General features: G+C 44.5%; 1 protein-coding gene across 4 annotated transcripts in view; it reads right to left on the bottom strand.

Moving 5' to 3' along the window:
• Positions 1–7,713: 7,713 nt before the first annotated feature.
• The window catches only part of LOC106572005 (E3 ubiquitin-protein ligase MIB2), a 104,557-nt gene continuing 89,094 nt past the window's right edge, over positions 7,714–23,176 (bottom strand). For all 4 annotated transcript variants that reach the window (XM_014145695.3, XM_014145696.3, XM_014145694.3 and 1 more), the window contains 6 exons: positions 17,150–17,276; positions 15,813–16,088; positions 14,606–14,784; positions 12,799–12,992; positions 12,515–12,580; positions 7,714–12,315 (listed from right to left, as the gene is read on the bottom strand). In XM_014145695.3, the coding sequence (XP_014001170.1) occupies positions 12,083–12,315; positions 12,515–12,580; positions 12,799–12,992; positions 14,606–14,784; positions 15,813–16,088; positions 17,150–17,276 (1,075 nt within the window). In that variant the 3' untranslated portion in view covers positions 7,714–12,082. The remainder of the gene's footprint in view (positions 12,316–12,514; positions 12,581–12,798; positions 12,993–14,605; positions 14,785–15,812; positions 16,089–17,149; positions 17,277–23,176) is intronic.

Below are 23,176 nucleotides of genomic sequence, written 5' to 3'. Positions count from 1 at the left end.
CCCTTAAAAAAGTATTGGGTTGTTTTTGCAGTATGCTTCGGGTCATTGTCCATCTGCACTGTGCCGAAGTGCCGTCCAATTAGTTTTGTAGCATTTGGCAGAATCTGAGCAGATAAAATAGCCCTAAACACTTCAGAATTCATCCTGCTGCTTTTGTCAGCAGTCACATCATCAACAAATACAAGGGAACCAGTTCCATTGGCAGACATACATGCCCACGCCATAACACTACCTCCCCCATGCTTCACAGATGAGGTGGTATGCTTCGGATCATGAGCAGTTTCTTCCCTTCTCAATACTCTTCTCTTCTCATCATTCTGGTACAAGTTGATCTTGTACCAGAATGTCTCATCTGTCCATAGGATGTTGTTCCAGAACTGTACAGGCTTTTTTAGATGTTTTTTGACTAAATCTAATCTGGTCTTCCTGTTTTTGAGGCTTACCAATGGTTTACATCTTGTGGTAAACCCACTGTATTTACTCTGGTGAAGTCTTCTCTTGATTGTTGACTTTGACACAGATTCGCCTACCTCCTGGAGGGTGTTCTTGATCTGGCCAACTGTTGTGAAGGGGTTTTTCTTCACCAGGGAAATAATTATTCTGTCATCCACCACAGTTGATTTCCGTGGTCTTCCGGGCCTTTTGGTGTTCCTGAGCACAGCAGTGCGGTTTTTCTTTTTTAAGAATGTACCAAATAGTTAATTTGGCTACACCTAATGTTTTTGCTATCTCTGATGGGTTTGTTTAGATTTTTCAGCCTAATGATGGCTTGATTCACTGTCAGTGACAGCTCTTTGGACTTATTGAGGGTTAAAACAACAGATTCCAAATGCCACACTTGAAATCAACTCTATACCTTTTATCTGCTTACTTGTAAATTAACTAATGAGAGAATAACACACATGGGACAGCTGAGCAGCCAATTGTCCAATTACTTTTGGGGGACCACATATAAAAGTGCTGTAATTCCTACACCGTTCAACCGATTTGGATGTAAATACCCTCAAATTAAAGCTTAAAGTCTGCACTTTCAGCTCATATTCATTACTTAGTTTCAACTCCAATATACTGTGGTAGACAGCTAAAATAATAATAACTTGGTAATCACTCAAAATATTTATGGACCTGACTGTATGTGGCAGGGTCTACAGACAATCACGGATTAAACAGGGAAAACCAGTGACGTCGCGAATACCGACGTCTTGCTCCCAGACTAGCCAAACACCTGAGGATAACACAGTGCCATCGATGTGGCCCGCTCCCAAGGACTGTGGGCTCTCCTTCTCCGTGGCCAACGCGAGTAAGACATTTAAGCGTGTTAACCCTTGCAAGGCTGCCGGCCCAGACGGCATCCCTAGCCACGTCCTCAGAGCATGTGCAGACCAGCTGGCTGGAGTGTTTACAGACATATTCAATCTCTCCCTATCCCAGTCTGCTGTCCGCACTTGCTTCAAGATGTCCACCATTGTTCCTGTATTCAAGAAAGCAAAGGTAACTGTACTAAATGACTATCGGCCCGTAGCACTCACTTGTCATCATGAAGAGCTTTGAGAGGCTAGTTAAGGATCAGATCACCTCTACCTTACGTGACACCCTAGAACCACTTCAATTTGCTTACCGCCCCAAAAGATCCACAGATGATGTCATTGCACTGCACACTGCCCTATCCCACCTGGACAAGAGGAATACCTATGTTAGAATGTCATTGACTATAGCTCAGCCTTCAACACCATAGTATTGGCCCAGACATCATCAAGCTTGGGGCCCTGGGTCTGAACCCCGCCCTGTGCAACTGGTTCCGGGACTTCCTGACGGGCCGCCCCCAGGTGGTGAAGGTAGGAAACAACACCTCCACTTCACTAATCCTCAACACAGGGGCCCCACAAGGGTGCGTACTCAGCCCCCTTCTGTACTCCCTGCTCACCCATGACTACGTGGCCACACACGCCTCCAACTCAATCATCAAGTTTGCAGATGACACAACCATAGTAGGCCTGATTACCAACAATGACGAGACAGCCTACAGGGAGGAGGTGAGGGACCTGGCGGAGTGGTGCCAGGAAAATAACCTCTCCCTCAACGTCAACAAAACAAAGGAGCTGATCGTGGTCTTCAGGAAAAAGTAGAGGGAGCACGCCTCTATCCACATTGACGGGGCCGCAGTGGAGAAGGTGGAAAGCTTCAAGTTCCAGACTGTTAAATAGGCATCACTAGCCGGCTACCACCTGGTTACTCAACCCTGCACCTTAGAGACTGCTGCCCTTTATCCATAGACATGGAACACTAGTCACTTTAATAATGTTTACATGCTGCTTTACTCATTTCATATGTATATACTATATTCTATTCTACTGTATTTTAGTCAATGCCACTCCGACATTGCTCATCCTAATATTTATATATTTCTTAATTCCATTATTTTACTTTTAGATTTGTGTGTATTGTTGTGAATTGTTAGATATTACTGCACTGTTGGAGCAAGGAACTCAAGCATTTCGCTACACCCACAATAACATCTGCTAAATATGTGTATGTGACCAATGCAATTTGATAAGATTTGAAAATGCAATTGTGTTCATTGTCTGTAGCTTATTCCTGCCCATACCATAACCCCACCGCCACCATGGGGCACTGTTCACAATGTTGACATCAGCAAACTGCTTGCCCATCTGCACAGTACAGTTGAAACTGGGATTCATCCGTGAAGGGCACACTTCACCAGCGTGCCAGTGGCCATCGAAGGTGAGCATTTCCCCACTGAAGTTGGTTACGATGCCTAACTGCAGTCAGGTCAAGACCCTAGTGAGGATGACAAGTGTGCAGATGAGCTTCCATGAGATGGTTTCTGACAGTTTGTGCAGAAATCCTTTGGTTTCATCACCTGTCCGGTTGGCTGGTCTCAGATGATCCCGCAGGTGAAGAAGCCGGCTTTGGAGGTCCTGGGCTGGCATGGTTACATGTGGTCTGCGGTTGTGAAGCCGGTTGGGCGTATTGCCAAATTCAGTAAAATAACGTTCAAGGTGGTTAATGGTAGAGACATTAACATAAAATTCTCTGTCAACAGCTCTGGTGGACATTCCTGCAGTCAGCGTGCCAATTGTATTGTGTGACAAAACTGCACATTTTAGAGTGGCCTTTTATTGTCCCCAGCACAAGGTGCACCTGTGTAATGATCACGCTGTTTAACCCACTTCTTGATATGCCACACCTGTCAGGTGAATGGATTATCTTGGCAAAGGAGAAATGCTCACTAACAGGGATGTGTGCCCAAAATTAGAGAGAAATAAGCTCTATGTGCATATGGAACATTTCTAGGATCTTTTATTTCAGCACATGGGACCAACACTTTACATGTTGTGTATCTATCTGGCCGACCGGACCAATTTGGCCGGACATACCTATCTTGACGGCCGGACAGACCTAGCTGTCTGGCCGGCCGAATCTAGCAAGATAGGTCTGTCCAGATTGGTAGGTCCGGCTGGCCAGATAAATTGGTCCGGCTGGCCGGCCAGATACAGTGCATTCTGAAAGTATTCAGACCCCTTGACTTTTCCTACATTTTGTTACATTACAGCCTTATTCTGAAATGGATTTTCATCCTCAACAATCTACACAATACTCCATAATGACAAGACACGTGCCCTACGAGGTCCGGAAGCCGCTGGTCTTCTGTTCGACCTGGTGTCCCAGGTCTAAACCAGTCCCTGATTAGAGTGAAACAATAAAAAAAATGCAATGGAACTGGCTTCGAGGTCCAGAGTTGAGTTTGAGGGGTCTATGGTGTTTGAGATGATGGAGTTGATGTGTACCATAACCAGCCTTTCAAAGCCCTTCATGATTACAGATGTGAGTGATGCAGGGCGGTAGTCATTGTGGCAGGTAGCCTTAGAGTTGTTGGGAACAGAAATTATGTCGGTCAGCTTGAGACGTGGGGATTACAGACTGGGACAAGGAGAGGTTGAAAATGAACGCGAATATCCCTACCAATTGTTCTGCGCACGCACTGAGAACACACCCTGGAATACCGTCCGGCCCCGCGGCCTTGCAAGTGTTGACCTGATTGAAAGTCTTACTCACGTCGGCCTCGAAGAGCGAGATCACCCAGTCCCCTGGTTCGGCGGGGGCCCTAATGCATGGCCCCGGTGTTATTTTTGTCGAAACATGCATAAAATGCATTGAATTCGTCTGGTAGTGAGGCATAGTTTGGCAGATCATGGCTGGGTCTTCCTTTGTAATCCGTAATGGAACGTAGTCCCTGCCACATGCTGTGGGAGTCAGAGCCTGTGTAATAGGATTCCACCTGGTTCCTATTGTTCTTTTGCTTGTTTGATGGCTCTCCAGAGGTCGTAGCAGGACTTCTTGTACTTGTTTGTGTCCTCAGCAGTAGCCTAGGAGTTGCCTTTGATAGCCCGGTGTGTGGTAGCCCTGTCCCTTATTTTAGCACCAACCTCTGTGTTAATCCAGGGCTTTTGATTGGGGGAAGCAGTGAACCTTCACTGTGGGGACAATGCCGGCGATGCATTTCCTAATGAAGCCTGTGATGGAGGTGGTTAGCTCGTCGACGCTATTGGCGGAGTCCTGGAACATGTTCCAGTCAGCGTTAGCAAAGCAACATTTTTCTATAGAGCACGTCACAGGTACTTCCTGTTTGAGCTTCTGCTTGTAGACAGGAAGCAGGAGTATATAGTCATGATCTGATTTGCCGAAGGGGGGGTGGGGGACGAGGGAGGACCTTGTATGCTTGCTTGTGGGTAGAGTAATATTGGTCTAGGACTTTATTGCCCCTAGTGGCGAAGGAGACGTGTTTAGCAAAGTTGAGTTGGAGCTCAGCAGCCATACAATACGGTGCAATCTTGTTTTTTTGTATGTAGCCTATACTTTAGGCTATTTACCTTTTAATGCAATCATCTGTGTTTTAATTTTAAGCATATTTTTATTGTTTGCTTTTTGTAACAATGGCAAAGACATTGTCAATTTTGTATTTGTAGTCAACTTCATTTTGACGTTATCGGCAGTCACAGAGAGACAGATAAACATTTTGAATCTATGTTTTGCGGAGATCTTCTGTTTATAAAGTGACGCGGTAGGGAAAACACGCATCTAACGACACACTTAGCGGTTCTAGGAAGGGTCTGAGGCAGGCGGTAAACAACAAGCGTTTTTAAGTGCAACTTTAATAACAAGGGTTTTGGGAAACAGCTCTGAGATTTAACGATGCACAGACGAAGATTCTATCGATGAACTTAGCCTTAAGATGCTTTAGGGAAACCGGGCTCTGGTTAGGTTAGGCTGGGGCCTGTTCAGGAAGACCTATTCCATCCAATTAAATGATTCTACCCTCCTTTTTTTTTTTAAGACAAAGAAATGCTTCACACAGATATTTGTTCTCTAAAGTCCATGATAAGAGAATCATGTCTACTCTGCCTTTACATTTCTATCTGCACCGCTCAGAATGTTTCCACCACCCGAGTAAGCCCCTGTTCTCATTTTGCTCTGTCATCATCCACTCATGAGCAGTTCATCACATGCAAATCAATTTGTGTGTTTGTGTCATATGTGTTCCTGATGAAGAGGGCATGAGGTTGTTATGGCATGGTATGGCTTGGCTAAGGACAGAGATGATTTATGATACAGGCCTTGCTAAGGACTGTCTGGCTGGCATCACGAGTGTGCTCTGCAGCAGAGCGAGATAATTGACCAATTAAAGTACAGACACTGAGATGGGAATAGTAAGCCACTCTGGCAATGTTTTGTCTGGATTTTATCATTGCTTATTACACCATTATCCAACTCTACTGCCCCTGTTTATTTGTATATATTTTTTTCTCTGGCAAATTATAGCTGATGAACAGATCCTCCTTGCAAGTGTTTATTTTATTTGATCTTAACCTGTTAACTCCACTCACTAACCTGTCAGTCTAAGCTCTGCCCTCTGGGCTTTCACCCAACCAATCACATTTGTTCTACCAATGCCCTGGAGCCAATATTCTGCCCTCAGAATATTTTTTCACATAATTCATGCTAATGTTGTGTTGTTAAGCTAGCGCCCAACTGACTCCCATTCACTCCTTAAGAGTGCACTCTTTGACCCAGAATGCACTGCAGGGCCTATTGAAAATGGTTGCGCTCAGACGTTGCATGCATCAACCAATGGTTGCATGCCTTGTCATCGACTAGCAATCTGTCCAGATTGCAATAACATATGTGGTTAGCTGATATATAAAATACCTATCCAGATGATTTAGCAACTCCCCTTTTCTTAATCTTTCTGGCCGGGATTCAATCCGATCGCGCTGTGAGACAATGCAGCTTAATATGTAAAATGCCTATCCAGGCGTTGTAAGATCTGGCATGCGTCAGCAATATCTGAGCAGGGGAACGCAACCAATGAATGGTAAGCATTCTCATGGCTAATTGAGGTCAGGTGCATCCTGTTTCCATTGATCATCATTGAGATGTTTCTACAACTTGGAGTCCACCTGGGGTAAATTCAATTTATTGGACATGATTTGGGAAGGCACTTACATGTCTATATAAGGTCCCACCGTTGACAGTGCATGCCAGAGCAAAAACCAAGCCACGAAGTGGAAGGAATTGTCTGTAGAGCTCCGAGATTGGATCGTGTCGAGGCACAGATCTGGGGAAGGATACCAAAAAAAATTCTGCAGCATCGAAGGTCCCCAAGAACAGTGGCCTCAATCATTCTTAAATGGAAGAAGTTTGGAACCACCAAGACTCTTCCTAGAGCTGGCCGCCTGGAAAACTGAGCAATCAGGGGAGAAGGGCCTTGGTCAGGGTGGTGACCAAGAACCCGATGATCTCTCTGACAGAGCTCCAGAGTTCCTCTGTGGAGATGGGAGAACCTTCCAGAAGGACAACCATCTCGGCAACATTCCACCAACCAGGCCTTTATGGAAGCTATTCCTCAGTAAAAGGCACATGACAGCTCGCTTGGAGTTTGCCAAAAGACACAAAGGACTGATTATGAGAAACAAGATTCTCTGGTCTGATGAAACCAAGATTGAACTCTTTGGCCTGAATGCCAAGTGTCACATCTGGAGGAAACCTGGCACCATCCCTATAGTGAAGCATGTTTTTTTTCAGCAGCAGGGACTGGGAGACTAGTCAGGATCGAGGGAAAGATGAGCAGAGCAAAGTACAGAGAGATCCTTGATGAAAACCTGCTCCAGAGAGTTCAGAACCTCAGACTGTGGAAAGGTTAACCTTCCAACAGGACAACAACCCTAAGCACACAGCCAAGACAATGCAGGAGTGGCTTCGGGACAAGTCTCTGAATGTCCTTGAGTGGCCCAGCCAGAGCTCGGGCTTGAACCTGATCGAACATCTCTGGAGACCTGAAAATAGCTGTGCAGCGACACTCCCCATCCAACCTGACAGAGCTTGAGAGAAACTCCCCAAATACAGGTGTACCAAGTTTTTGTAGCGTCATACCCAAGAAGACTCAAGGCTGTAATTGCTGCCAAAGGTGCTTCAACAAAGTACTGAGTAAAGGGTTTGAATACTTATGTAAATGTAATTTCCTTATGTGCAAACATTTCTAAAAGGTTTTTGCTTTGTCATTATGGGGTATTGTGTGTAGATTGAGAAAATATACATGATACATTTTAGAAAAATTCAAGGGGTCTGAATACTTTCCGAATGCACTGTGCATGTTGGGAGGAGACAGTGACTGATTAGGCGCAGAACACCAAATACTTATAAAACAGTTCCATATTTATTGCAAAATATTTTCGGACAGAATACAACTGAACAAACACGTCAACGTTGGAGGAATGGACAGTAAGGCCAACATCAGAACTCCAAGTGCTGTACACACAAATAGTAACATTTCTTGCTTAAATAGTATATGTAGTTCTCATAGCAAACCTCTTGTAGTACATTTCCAAACCTCCTGGCTCTCCTAAAGAATTGTTTTTACCTGTGTACAGAGAATACTCACATGACCCAATGTAGGACACCAGATGACAATCTTTAATGATCATAAAGACTCTCAATTCATTAAAATTATAAAATAAAGTTTTGGCTCCAATTTTTTTTCTTCTTCTTTAATATCAGTTGTCATTGAGAAGCTGGGAAAGAGAGACTGGGTGCCGTCTCATGACACCCTATTCCCCATGTAGTGCACTACTTTTTTAGTACCCTGCAGCCTGTTGTCCAAACTCCATAGCATACTCACAATATGCTCTTGCTCTTTTGCCCAAATAGTACATAGCTATGATAGTTTTGCGAGACAAAATCAACATAGGGAGCCACAATAGTGCTATTCAATTATTTCAAAACAACTTGAACATTGATAACGGCTAGAGCATTATATCTAGATGAACTAGGCTGTGCAGTCCTGTGCACATCCTTTTAAAGATTTGGCACTGGTGTAGTAGTACTTAGAGTAAACCTTACTTTCCCCCTCTTGTGCCCTCTCTCACATCTTTACAACCTTTCCACAAAAAGGCAGAGTAAGACGGGTTACATTTTTTCTGACATTCAAAATGTACATCTTAATTGGCTTACCGAAAGCTAGGATCTACAAAACCCCTGTCACTGGAAGTTAACAATAGAAAAATCAAATAGATCATTTTTTAAAAACACATAAGCCCTTTGGAAAACAAACCAAAAAATACAAAGGATGATGTACAATCCAAAATGCTTTGCCAAACAGACTGGGGAGGGTTTCTTCTAAGTAGGCTGAATATGATGCGAGACAGGTAACTACAGATGCACAGTTCCACATTTTTTTAGCCATGTCTAATTCAATGTTTACAATACTGTTTGAGAAAAAAAATACATTACAAGAGTCCAAAGGCTGCCAAAAGTCCACATTGTGACAAAATAAAGAACAAGCATATACATAATTTTTCTGGCTCAGCTTTTATAGAGGTTTACACACCTCGATTGACCAACAATCCTTTCTGTTCTGTATTGGAGGAGTTATCTTCCTCTATCCAAAGGACACCAAGGCTTCCAGAAATCAAAAGCAATTCTGTCCGCAAGAGTCCAAAGTTGACCTAAACTCAATGACAAACCTTTCTGCACCACCCAATTGGCTGAGCCCTGTCTGAGGCTGAGTGTGATGATGCTAGCAAGCGGATGGGCAGCTAACGCACTTGCTGGGCAGTACAACGCTACGCTACGCTAGACGCTGAGGAGACGGACAGAGGCGCTCAGGTTCAGACAACAACAGACACGGGCTTCGTTCATGCTTTTTATACAAATCTAAAAAGAACAATAGGTATCTGGGTGATGGTATAAGGAAAATGACTTGCACTGCGACGTCTGACAAATAAGTCTTTCCTTTCTTTTAAAGCAACACGCAAACCTCTCTCTACAATGGTGTATTTCAACATTAATTTCATACCAAAAGCAAGAAAGGTATGTTGGGTTGAAGTGAACTCATCCACAAATCAAGCAGTTGTTTTACCATACAGTGGGGGAAAAAAGTATTTGATCCCCTGCTGATTTTGTACGTTTGCCCACTTACAAAGAAATGATCAGTCTATAATTTTAATGGTAGGTTTATTTGAACAGTGAGAGACAGAATAACAACAAAAAAATCCAGAAAAAGGTCAGACGTTTCTTGTAGTTGGCCACCAGGTTTGCACACATCTCAGGAGGGATTTTGTCCCACTCCTCTGCAGATCTTCTCCAAGTCATTAAGGTTTCGAGGCTGACGTTTGGCAACTCGAACCTTCAGCTCCCTCCACAGATTTTCTATGGGATTAAGGTCTGGAGACTGGCTAGGCCACTCCAGGACCTTAATGTGCTTCTTCTTGAGCCACTCCTTTGTTGCCTTGGCCGTGTGTTTTGGGTCATTGTCATGCTGGAATACCCATCCACGACCCATTTTCAATGCCCAGGCTGAGTGAAGGATGTTATCACCCAAGATTTGACGGTACATGGCCCCGTCCATTGTCCCTTTGATGCGGTGAAGTTGTCCTGTCCCCTTAGCAGAAAAACACCCCCAAAGCATAATGTTTCCACCTCCATGTTTGACGGTGGAGATGGTGTTCTTGGGGTCATAGGCAGCATTCCTCCTCCTCCAAACACGGCGAGTTGAGTTGATGCCAAAGAGCTCCATTTTGGTCTCGTCTGACCACAACACTTTCACCAGTTGTCCTCTGAATCATTCAGATGTTCATTGGCAAACTTCAGACGGGCATGTATATGTATTCTTGAGCAGGGGGACCTTGCGGGCGCTGCAGGATTTCAGTCCTTCACGGCGTAGTGTGTTACCAATTGTTTTCTTGGTGACTATGGTCCCAGCTGCCTTGAGATCATTGACAAGATCCTCCCGTGTAGTTCTGGGCTGATTCCTCACCGTTCTCATGATCATTGCAACCCCACGAGGTGAGATCTTGCATGGAGCCCCAGGCCGAGGGATATTGACAGTTCTTTTGTGTTTCTTCCATTTGTGAATAATCGCACCAAATGATGTCACCTTCTCACCAAGCTGCTTGGCGATGGTCTTGTAGCCCATTCCAGCCTTGTGTAGGTCTACAATCTTGTCCCTGACATCCTTGGAGAGCACTTTGGTCTTGGCCATGGTGGAGAGTTTGGAATCTGATTGATTGATTGCTTCTGTGGACAGGTGTCTTTTTTACAGGTAACAAGCTGCGGTTAGGAGCACTCCCTTTAAGAGTGTGCTCCTAATCTCAGCTCGTTACCTGTATAAAAGACACCTGGGAGCCAGAAATCTTTCTGATTGAGAGGGGGTCAAATACTTATTTCCCTCATTAAAATGCAAATCAATTTATAACATTTTGACATGCATTTTTCTGGATATTTTTGTTGTTATTCTGTCTCTCACTGTTCAAATAAACCTACCATTAAAATTATAGACTGATCCTTTCTTTATCAGTGGGCAAACGTACATAATCAGCAGGGGATCAAATACTTTTCCCCCCCACTGTATATCTACAAGTCCCTTAGTAAATGCACACCAAATTGTCAGAAGGCTCTAATGTAAAAACGTTTGACAAAAACAAAACATTCCACAACCGTTTTCATACTAGAAGTGTTTCAATGAATCAGGACCCTGAGTAGAGAAGACATAGGCTTGGGTGAAATTACAACAGAAATCCTTTTTTTGTTGATCAAACACCATAAATAATATGACTTTAGCTAAATAGAAACACCTTCAGACATTAATAACTCAGTACTAATTACGGGTACTCTTAAAACCACACGTAACCAAACCCACAACAAAGTCTTCATCTTAGAATATGCATGTACTCATGCATATAGTGTGGATTTTCCTCTTACGTATGTACGGCAAGCGGGAGGGGCTATACAGAGGAGCCTTTAGTTATACCATCACCCTCTGGGGACTAACACAGATTACAAAGAGCTTCATACGAAGGACAGCAAACATAATACACAGGATTCAAGACAGGGAGATGGACAGTTCTCTGCAGCCTTGTAAACAGGGGAGGCAAGACAGGCAAACGGGGTGCAATCAAATGGGGAATAATAGACATCCTCTTAGAGCAGCACAGGTGAGGGCCTATTCAGATGGACATCCTCCCTGGTTCGTAGGGACATCCTCCTTGTTCAACAATATGAGTGGAGCTTGTGGCACCACCACCTCCTCCTGATGTAACCGGCTGTGGCTGCTGGTCACTGGGGGCCACGGAGAAAGCATTGCAGAGCCTTTCAGGGGCAGCGGCTGGATTTTTCCATGCAGAAATGGGCAACAACAAAAAACGAAATAAATCAGAGCAAATGGAACGAAACACAGAGGGACCTAACTGAATTTTTCAAATAGAAACTCTAGTGTGTTTTTCTGTTTGGAGTAAACAGTTTCTGTGGCAAAACGTTTTGCAACAGACAAAATGTTTTGCAACAGAATCGGCGTAATGATAACACCCCTGGCGCAACTTCATGAAACAGAACACAACAGAGCGCAGCGGCTGAGCCAGGATGGACGAGCAAGTGGCTTATCCCAAAGGACTGAGGAGCAGACTGAACGACTAACGGACAACAAAAGAAAACGGGCAACAAGCTGACCACCCCTGGGCCACTTCATGGGGGGTGGGGTGGGAAGTTCGGCGGAGGACGGGGGCCTGGGTCAGACGAAGAGCTGAATGCGCTCGCGGATGGTCTGCCTGCAGATGGGGCATGTCTTGAGGGCGGCGCTGCAGTCGATGCAGGAGGCGTGGCCACACTGAAAGACCAGCTTGATGTGGTTGTCGATGCAGATGGGGCAGGTGATGCGCTCCTCCATCTGGCGGTAGCGCGACTGCAGCTGCTCCAGCAGGTTGTGCTGCTCCGAGTCCGGGCTGCAGTCCACCTCTGTCTGGTCTGGAGAGAGAGGAGGGGGATACATGTCATTCACTTCACCATTTAACATCACACTCCACTAAAAGGTATTGTGATCTGTACTAGTATTATCAGGAAATATATTCATGTTGTAGCTTCTATTTATCAATTACGACCAATGCCCCTCACCGACACACATCAGAAAAAAAGAAAGGGCTTCTAGTCATCTGTTGTACATTACCTTGTCTTATTTTCTTGGTGATCGTGACCTGGCATTTGATGCATTTCTTCATTCGATGAGCACACTCTGGAGAGATTAGGGAGAGGCACAAGGAGTTACTTCAGTTCCCAAACATCAAGATCTTGTGGGAACACCAAGACTGGTTTCTTAGATACTGATTAAACCTAGTCCTGGACTAAAACCACTTCCAATGGATACATTTTAGTCCATGGACTAGTCTTAATGCTCCAGCTGCCCCACACACATTCTTTCTTGCACGGACACACACCCCCCCCCCCATCTACCTTCGCAGGCGACGCTGTGCTGGCAGGGGCAGAAGAGGACGAGCAGCGCCAGCTCTGAGCAGATGAGACACTCGCTGGGCCCCGGCAGGACGGGCATGGCCAGGTTAGTCATGGTATTGGGCGTGGTGTGGACCCGCCGCAGGCTGGTGCTGCTCAGTGACGTGCCGCACGTGATGGCCTGCAGCCGCTGCAACCTGGAGGAACGGATGGATGAAAGACTGATTGGTACACATAGTGTACGATAGGATTTGTTCTCTTATCTTCTTTGTTTTGGTTAGTTATTTGTTCTCATCTTTCCACTTCTTTTAAAGCTCATTTACAGTGGCAAAGAAAAAGTATGTGAACACTTGGAATTACCTGGATTTCTGCATAAATTGTTCATTAAATTTGATCTGATCTTCATCTAAATCACAACAATACACAAACAGTGTGCTTAAATTACGAACACAAATTATTGTATTCTTTTTAATCTATATTGAAATCATAATTTAAACATTCACAGTGTAGGTTGTAAAAAGTATGTGAACCCCTAGGCTAATGACTAGGGTTAAAAAAGTATCTCTAAAAGCCTTGGTGTCCATGGTAAGATAAATTGTCTATAAATGGAGAAAGTTCAGCACTGTTGCTACTCTCCCTAGGAGTGGCCGTCTTGCAAAGATGACTGCAAGAGCACAGCGCAGAATGCTAAGAAGACTCCTAGGTTAAGAAGAATCCTAGAGTGTCAGCTAAAGAATTACAGAAATCTCTGGAATATGCTAACATCTCTGTTGACGAGTCTACGATACATAAAACACTAAACAAGAATGGTGTTCATGGGAGGACACCACGGAAGAAGCCACTGCTGTCCAAAAAAACCCATTGCTGCACGTCTGAAGTTTGCGAAAGTGCACCTGGATATTCCACAGTGCTACTGGTAAAATATTCTGTGGGTAGATGAAAATAAACTTGAGTTGTTTGGAAGGAACACAACACTATGTGTGGAGAAAAAAATGTCACAGCACACCAACATCAAAACTTCATCCCGACTGTAAACTATGTGTGGAGGGAGCATCATGGTTTTGGGCTGCTTTGCTGCCTCAGGGCTTGGACAGCTTGCTATCATCGACGGAAAAATGAATTCCAAAGTTTATCAAGACATTTTGCAGGAGAAAGTTAGGCTATTTGTCCGCCAATTGAAGCTCAACAGAAGTTGGGTGAAGCAACAGGACAACGACCCAAAACACAGAAGTAAATCAACAACAGAATGGTTTCAACAGAAGAAAATAAACCTTCTGAAGTGGCCCAGTCAGAGTCCTAACCTCAACCCGAATGAGATGCTGTGACATGACCTCAAGAGAGCAGTTTACACCAGACATCCCATGAATACTGCTGAACTGCAAGAGTTTAGTAAAAAATAATGTTTTGTAAAAAGGTCTGATCCGCAACTACAGAAAACGTTTGGTTGAGGTTATTGCTGCCAAAGGAGGGTCAACCAGCTATTAAATCCAAGGGTTCACATACTTTTCCCACACTGCACTGTGAATGTTTGCACGGTGTGTTCAATAAAGACATGAAAACGTATAATTGTTTGTGTGTTATTAGTTTAAGCAGACCGTGTTTGTCTATTGTTGTGAAAGAAATGTTATGACCAATTTATGCAGAAATCCACATATTTCCAAAGGGTTCACATACTTTTCCTTGCCACTGTATGTCTGATTGGGGCCTTAATCTCCAGGCTGACCCTTCATAGCAATGAGTGTAAAAGGTGCTGTTATAATAGTAGAACCATTAAGGACCATACAGTCAGCTAGTCAGTAGTTGTACATACCGCTGCTTCTCAGAGAAGCTCTTGATGAGCTGCAGCACAGCTGTGTCAGCTACCAGGTCTAGCGGGCTCTTGCCCTTGTGGTTAGCGTAGTTGATGTTGGCGCCCTCCTGTGCCAGGAAACAGGCAATGGCTGCGCCCACGCTCAGCTCCGTGTTACCCATCAGCCCAGAGCTGCTCAGCTACACAGGAGGGAGGGAGGAGGAGAGTTGAGTTCTGGCGAGCCTTTATTCTTGTAAATTAAAGGAATCACATGAGAGTCAAAGCTGCACACACAGGATATGAGAGAGTCAGACAGAAAGTACAGTGTACAACAACCACAACAAGATTACTGGGGACGTCAGATGACACTAAAAACGAGTAATTGCTAATTAATATCAATTAAGCAATAATCTTCTAGTAATCAGTGGCACGTCAGATGCAAGCTGCCCACCTGTTTACTACCTGTAGCCTAGTGGTTAGAGCGTTGGACGAGTAACCGAAAGGTAAAAATGTGTCGTTCTGCCCCTGAACAAGGCAGTTAACCCACTGTTCCTAGGCTGTTATTGAAAATAAGAATTTGTTCTTAACTGACTTGCCTGGTTAAATAAATGTTTTTTTATTTTTTTTACAATTAAAAAAAAATGCAAAGGGGACGTCTGGTCCTCGTACAGACTATAGTACAGCAAGGGGGTGACGTCACTAAACCCAATGCACCCCAGCTGGAGAAAGACAAGCCCAAATCGAATCAAATCCAGAACTCCCTTCCTTTGCTGACAATGTGAATACAGGGTACTTAGACTAGCCACCTTAAGTACAGTGTGTTTTTCCCCTATCCAAAATGGCTTGGCGGATGGCCAGCATGAGCGCTATTTGAGCGCTGCAGTGTTTGGGGTCATGCCGATACCCTTTGGCGGTGCCAGTGGCAGCAGCTGCCAGAACACAGTGCTGATGATTTGCATTAACCGACCTAGCTAATAGAAGGACCGCCTGTGTATGACAATTGAGAGGTGAGGAGTGATTGTGCCTATTTGAAGCTAGGGAAGATGATTAGATACACTATTAGGCTAAGGAGAATTCATTTTTCTCTCAGTGATTTAATGTCTCATTCAAAACTAGGTCTCTCCCTTATTTTGGTCTCCCCTTCTCTTCCTGTCACGACTCTTTTTGCATAATTTCTCTTGCACCACCCAAGAATCAAGAAAAATCACACCCTTCCTCATAGTCTTACCTGGCAGTACAGCGAGGATGATGACGAGCCCGGGCCCCCCTCTCCTCTCTCCTGCGTGGTGGTCGTGGTGCTGGTGGTGGCGGGGGTGAGTGTGGCGTTGGCCAGCTGCGGGCGGCTGAGGGCGACGTGCATGGCCGTGTCCCCATCCTCGTCCTCCACATTGACGTCCGCGCCCTCGACCACTAGCAGCTGCACCAGGTCCCCGTGGCCCTGCATCACTGCCAGTTGCAGCGGCGTCTGATTGCGGTTGTTGCGGATATTGACGTCACAGCGGCCCTGTGAGAGGGTGGGTGAGAGAAAGTTAGTTGGGATGTTCCTTTTGAAGCTTAAAAAGGTACAAGTGCATTGAATATAACCTTGTTGGCCATCTTTGGGTGTTGCTATCATTTTTCCTTTTTTGAAAGACTCAGAAGGTACCAATGTTACATTGCATGCATTTGCTTTTACGTAGATATCTTGTGACTGCAAAATCAAAAATCAAAAGTATCAGTCAATATCTGGTGTGGCCACCAGCTGCATTAAGTACTGCAGTGCATCTCCTCCTCGTGGACTGCACCAGATTTGCCAGTTTTTACTATGAGATGTTACCCCACTCTTCCACCAAGGCACCTGCAAGTTCCCGGACATTTCTGGGGGGAATAGCCCTATCCCTCACCCTCCGATCCAACAGGTCCCAGACGTGCTCAATGGGATTGAAATCCGGGCTCTTAGCTGGCCAACAAGCCCTCAGTCCAGCCTCTCTCAGCCTATTGCGGACAGTCTGAGCACTGATGGAGGGATTGTGCATTCCTGGTGTAACTCGGGCAGTTGTTGCCATCCTGTACCTGTCCCGCAAGTGCGATGTTCGGATGTACCGATCCTGTGCAGGTGTTGTTACACGTGGTCTGCCACTGCGAGGACGATCAGCCGTCCTGTCTCCCTGTAGCGCTGTCTTGGGCGTCTCACAGTACGGGCATTGCATTTTATTGCCCTGGCCAAATCTGCAGTCCTCATGCCTCCTTGCAGCATGCCTAAGGCACGTTCACGCAGATGAGCAGGGACCCTGGGCATCTTTCTTTTGGTCTTTTTCAGAGTCAGTAGAAAGGCCTCTTTAGTGTCCTAAGTTTTCATAAATGTGACCTTAATTGCCTACTGTCTGTAAGCGGTTAGTGTCTTAACGACCGTTCCACAGGTGCATGTTCATTAATTGTTTATGGGTCATTGAACAAGCATGGGAAACAGTGTTTAAACCCTTTACAATGAAGATCTGTGAAGTTATTTGGATTTTTACGAATTATCTTTGAAAGACAGGGTCCTAGATGGTGAGAGAAACCCCTTTTTTCCACACTGTTCCTTACCTCTTTTACAAGGATCTCGGCCACGTCTCGGTGGTTGTTGAGGGAGGCCAGGTGCAGAGCCGAGAAGCCGTCCTCCTTCTTGACATCCACCAGCTGACGCGCCCGAGCCAAGATCTTCTCCGTGGCCCTGTGGAAACAAATGGCCTCGGGTTCAGATTGAGCATATAGTGCACTACTCATATGGACATGTTTTGTGCCTTGGGGACAGAAGACTGCTTTATGGATTATAAATCACTGTTAACACACAACCATGAAAACCCTGGAATCAGAGAGAAGGTGTGTATGACAAATGTATCTGCGTCACAATCGGTAGCTTAACAGGCATTTGGATGATGGCACAAAGACGGCTGTTTCAGGAGCTAAAACTAACCCACCATTAGAAGGAAAGGAAACAACACAGCCAGTGAGCCCCAACATGGGGCAGGGATTTCCATTAGGCAGTGCTAAGCGTTTTACTGAGAGCAGCGGCTCTAAACAGCATTGACCTGCAGCTCTCGGCTGTACTCGCATAATGGATTGGCGTTGCTCTTTCCTAACCCCCCCCCCCCCCCCCCGTCATACACCATCTTGTCTCTCTCTGTCACTTAGCTACTCCACCATTCCCACACTCAGTTAAATCTTCCTCAAGCACTCATCATCATTCACTCTAATCCATGCCACATATTGGCCAACAAAATTGTTTTCTATAACCACTTCAACAGTTTTTGGCCAATCTCCATAGTGTGGTGGAGAGACATTGAACTCAGGCTTTGAAAACGAATAGGACAGACGGATTGATTAATCCTGCTCTGTTATTAATTCGCTGGGTTTTGACATTGCAGTCCGTCGGGGGGCCGGCTGGCTGTAAAGCAGGGCTGTCCATCCTCTGCTTTATGGCGTGTGAAATTAGCCCTACACAGTATCATACAGTTCTCAGGCCACGGCAGACAGGGTTCACGCAGACATGTAGGCAGACAGACACAAAAACAGACACGAACCAGACTCTTTCCCATTAGTCAGAGTTGTTTTCCCTTTGTAATCTACATTTTTATAATCTGCTGGTTCTAATGTCATTTTAAAAGTGGGTTTGCCTATTTGCATCTCCAAGTTACTGTTAAATCATTTGAAAGCTAATAAAGGCATTTATAAAATTATATTCTTCAAGAATAAATAGTTATACTGTATATCCTTAATTGACTGGGTAGCCGTTTAGTACAAGTAGTTACAGTAGTGTACAGTAAAAGCATGGTCAAAGAAAGCATAGTCTATTTCTGCTGCGGAGTCAAATAAGGGGGGGTTTAATGCAGCATTATTTATGATAGCAACAAAGTAAGAGTGCAGTCCTTATTAACACATTGCTCATCCGTTTCAGTACTCTACACGAGAAGCAGAGGTGGCTGGGGGGGAAATAACCAGCGGATTGGCATGGTTACATATGGTCATTCTTCACCTCAGGGCAGCCAGCATTGCTAGGAGCAGCTCACCACTCACTGTGGCTCTTAGAGCAAACTACAGGTAAATTCCAAAATAAAGGAAACACCAACATAATGTGTCTTAATAGGACGTTGGGACACCACAAGCCAGAACAGCTTCAGTGTACCTTGGAATAGATTCTACAAGTGTCTGGAACTCTATTGGAGCGATGCAATACCATTCTTCCATGCAAAATTCCATCATTTGGTGTTTTGTTGATGGTGGTGGACAACGCTGTCCAAGGTGCTGCTTCAGAATCTCCCATAAGTGTTCAATTGGGTTGAGATCTGGTGACAGACGGCCATGACATATGGTTTACATCTTTTTCATGCTCATCAAACCATTTAATGACCACTCATGCCCTGTGGATGGGGGCATTGTCATCCTATTGGCGTATGGTAGCCAAAAGAATAGCCTGCCCAGCATTTTTATACATGACCCTAAGCATGATGGGATGTTAATTGCTTGATTAACTCAGGAACCGCACCTGTGTGGAAGCACCTGCTTGCAATATACTTTGTATCCCTCATTTACTCAAGTGTCCATTATTTTGGCAGTTACCTGTACATACTTTACTACTGGTGGGGGGACAGAGGTCATTTGTACCTGCAGTGTGACTCACTTGGGGAAGTGGGGTGGAGGGTGGATAGGGAGGTTGTCACTGCTGCCTCCCTCTTTCCTCCATCAAGACTGCATCTCTCAGACCCCCTCTGCCCCGCCCCACTTCACAAGCTCATAATCCCACCCCCTTACCCTGCAGCCTTGGGAAAGTGTCTCTGATTGGATTTTAGCCCAGTCACTGTTGTCTCCCCTCAGTTTAGATCCCTGCATACTTTCCATAACCCCTGCACGTTCATGAACATATCTCCTCATCTACGAGGCATTACTTTCGTAACATGAGCTCATACATCATGACAGCAACGCAATGATAATTACTTCGCTAGAAGAAAAAAAAAACTTTCTGAATGAATGTCTCAATTGTGGACTCATTGGGGAATATAAACATCGCTTTTCAGTGAAATCGATTTGGGGAGGTGGAAAGATGAATGCATTTTTCAGTGTATTTATGTGCTGAGTAGTTATGTGAAGTAGTTGGAGAGACAGAGTGAGTCAGACGTTTAATGTTGTTGTGGTTGGACTGTGTGTGAGGGTTAAGGCCTAGCTGGGGTGTGTACGGCCAGACGGACTTGCCTTTGGCTGGGAGCTTGGGAAGAGCACAGAGAGCCCAGGTCAACAGAGAAAGAGAGAGAGACAGAGGAAGATTGGAGGGAGGGAAATAGGTAGAGAGAGCGAGCGAAAAAGAAAGAATTAGAAGAGAGGGAAACAGAAGAAGATAGTTGTGAGGAAGAGAAAAGAGAGGAGGCTCTCTCTCATGGTCTGCCTGCCTCTCCCTTTGGCTTCCCAGGATCATTTTAGAACTATGACCCTCTTTTCCCATTTCCTCAGATAAACTAAATAAATACCTTCACTAAAATAAACAAACGCACATTCATATCGGCAAAACCACCGGAGAGGAGCGGCAGAAGAATGGAAGAACTCAAAACCCCTTTAGGGATGCTACTTTGTGGACAAATAAACGCAAAACAACTAAACAATGAAAGAAACAGACACCTGGGCATTTTTCAGCATGCATGCATACAGTATCTTAGACCACACTCTAATATATGTATGTATACATGAGTAAAAAGAGCTCCTCCAGAATACTGTAATTCTCAATGTTCTTTTCATTTGCAGGAGCAGCTGATGTCAGCTGACAGATCTACGGACAGTTCCGTGGACTTCTGCTCTGACATGCACTGTCAACTGTGGGACCTTATATAGACAGGTGTTTCTTTTTCTAAATCATGTCCAAACAATTGAATTGGCCACAGGCTCAATTTGAGCTCAATTTGGAGTATCATAGCAAAGGGGTGTAAATACTTATTCAATAAATTTGCTAACATTTCTAAAAACGTGTTCACTTTGTCATTATGGGGCATTTCACATCTCAAAATAGGGCTACTTAATGTTAGATCCCTCACTTCCAAGGCAGATATAGTCAATGAACTAATCACTGATCATAATCTTGATGTGATTGGCCTGACTGAAACATGGCTTAAGCCTGATGAATTTACTGTGTTAAATGAGGCCTCACCTCCTGGTTACACTAGTGACCATATCCCCCGCGCATCCCGCAAAGGCGGAGGTGTTGCTGACATTTATGATAGCAAATTTCAATTTACAAAAAAACCCGACGTTTTCGTCTTTTGAGCTTCTGGTCATGAAATCTATGCAGCCTACTCAATCACTTTTTATAGCTACTGTTTACAGGCCTCCTGTGCCATATACAGCGTTCCTCACTGAGTTCCCTGTTCCCTATCGGACCTTGTAGTCATGGCAGATAATATTCAAATTTTTGGTGACTTTAATATTCACATGGAAAAGTCCACAGACCCACTCCAAAAGGCTTTCGGAGCCATCATCAACTCAGTGTGTTTTGTCCAACATGTCTCCGGACCTACTCACTGCCACAGTCATACTCTGGACCTAGTTTTGTCCCGTGGAATAAATGTTGTGGATCTTAGTGTTTTTCCTCATAATCCTGGACTATCGGACCACCATTTTATTACGTTTGCAATCGCAACAAATAATCTGCTCAGAACCCAACCAAGGATCATCAAAAGTCGTGCTATAAATTCTCGGACAACCCAAAGATTCCTAGGTGCCCTTCCAGACTCCCTCCGCCTATCCAAGGACATCAGAGTACAAAAATCAGTTAACCACCTAACTGAGGAACTCAATTTAACCTTGCGCAATAACCTAGATGCAGTCGCACCCCTAAAAACATTTGTCATAAGAAACTAGCTCCTTGGTATACAGAAAATACCCAAGCACTGAAGCAAGCTTCCAGAAAATTGGAACGGAAATGGCGCTACACCAAACTGGAAGTCTTCCGACTAGCTTGGAAAGACGGTACCGTACAGTATCGAAGAGCCCTCACTGCTGCTCGATCATCCTATTTTTCTAACTTAATTGAGGAAAATATGAACAATCCAAAATGTATTTTTGATACTGTTGCAAAGCTAACTAAAAAGCAGCATTCCCCAAGAGAGGATGGCTTTCACTTCAGCAGTGACAAATTCATGAACTTCTTTGAGGAAAAGATCATGATAATTAGAAGCAAATTACGGACTCCTCTTTAAATCTGCGTATTCCTCCAAAGCTTAGTTGTCCTGAGTCTGCACAACTCTGCCAGGACCAAGGATCAAGGGAGACACTCAAGTTTTTTAATCCTATATCTCTTGACACATTTATGAAAATAGTAATGGCCTCTAAACCTTCAAGCTGCATACTGGACCCTATTCCAACTAAACCACTGAAAGAGCTGCTTCCTGTGCTTGGCCCTCCTATGTTGAACATAATAAACGTCTCTCTATCCACCGGATGTGTACCAAACTCACTAAAAGTAGCAGTAATAAAGCCTCTCTTGAAAAAGCCAAACCTTGACCCAGAAAATATAAAAACTATCGGCCTATATCGAATCTCCCATTCCTCTCAATAATTTTTGAAAAAGCTGTTGAGCAGCAACTCACTGCCTTCCTGAAGACAAACAATGTATACGAAACGCTTCAGTCTGGTTTTAGACCCCATCATATCACTGAGACTGCACTTGTGAAGGTGGTAAATTACCTTTTAATGGTGTCAGACCGAGGCTCTGCATCTGTCCTCGTGCTCCTAGACCTTAATGCTGCTCCGATACCATCGATCACCACATTCTTTTGGAGAGATTGGAAACCCAAATTGGTCTACACGGACAAGTTCTGGCCTGGTTTAGTTCTTATATGTCGGAAAGATAACAGTTTGTCTCTGTGGATGGTTTGTCTTCTGACAAATCAACTGTAAATTTCAGTGTTCCTTAAGGCTCCGTTTTAGGACCACTATTGTTTTCACTATATATTTGACCTCTTGGTGATGTCATGTATAACATAGGCTACCCCCAGGCCATAAGACCCCTGAACAGGTAATCAAATGGCTACCCGGACTATTTGCATTGTGTGCCCCCCCCCAGCCCCTCTTTTACGCTGCTGCTACTCTCTGTTTATCATATATGCACAGTCACTTTAACTATACATTCTTGTACATACTACCTCAATTGGCCCGACCAACCAGCGCTCCCGTACATTGGCTAACCGGGCTATCTGCATTGTGCCCCGCCACCCGCCACCCACCAACCCCTCTTCACGCTACTGCTACTCTCTGTTCATCATATATGCATAGTCACTTTAACCATATCTACATGTACATACTATCTCAATCAGCCTGATTAACCGGTGTCTGGATGTAGCATCGCTACTTTTATAGCCTCGCTACTGTTTTTCACTGTCTTTTTACTGTTGTTTTTATTTCTTTACTTACCTATTGTTCACATAATACGTTTTGCACTATTGGTTAGAGCCTGTAAGTAAGCATTTCACTGTAAGGTCTACACCTGTTGTATTCGGCGCACGTGAGAAATCAAATTTGATTTGGAAACATAATGTTAACTTTCACTGCTATGCGGATGACACACAGCTGTACATTTCGATGAAACATGGT

This window comes from Salmo salar, chromosome 15 (assembly GCF_965601325.2).
Source record: "Salmo salar chromosome 15, fSalSal1, whole genome shotgun sequence".
In the NCBI taxonomy this organism is placed as follows: domain Eukaryota; kingdom Metazoa; phylum Chordata; class Actinopteri; order Salmoniformes; family Salmonidae; genus Salmo; species Salmo salar.
Note: the sequence above shows the minus strand (reverse complement) of the source record. Positions and strands in the feature narration are given on the sequence as shown.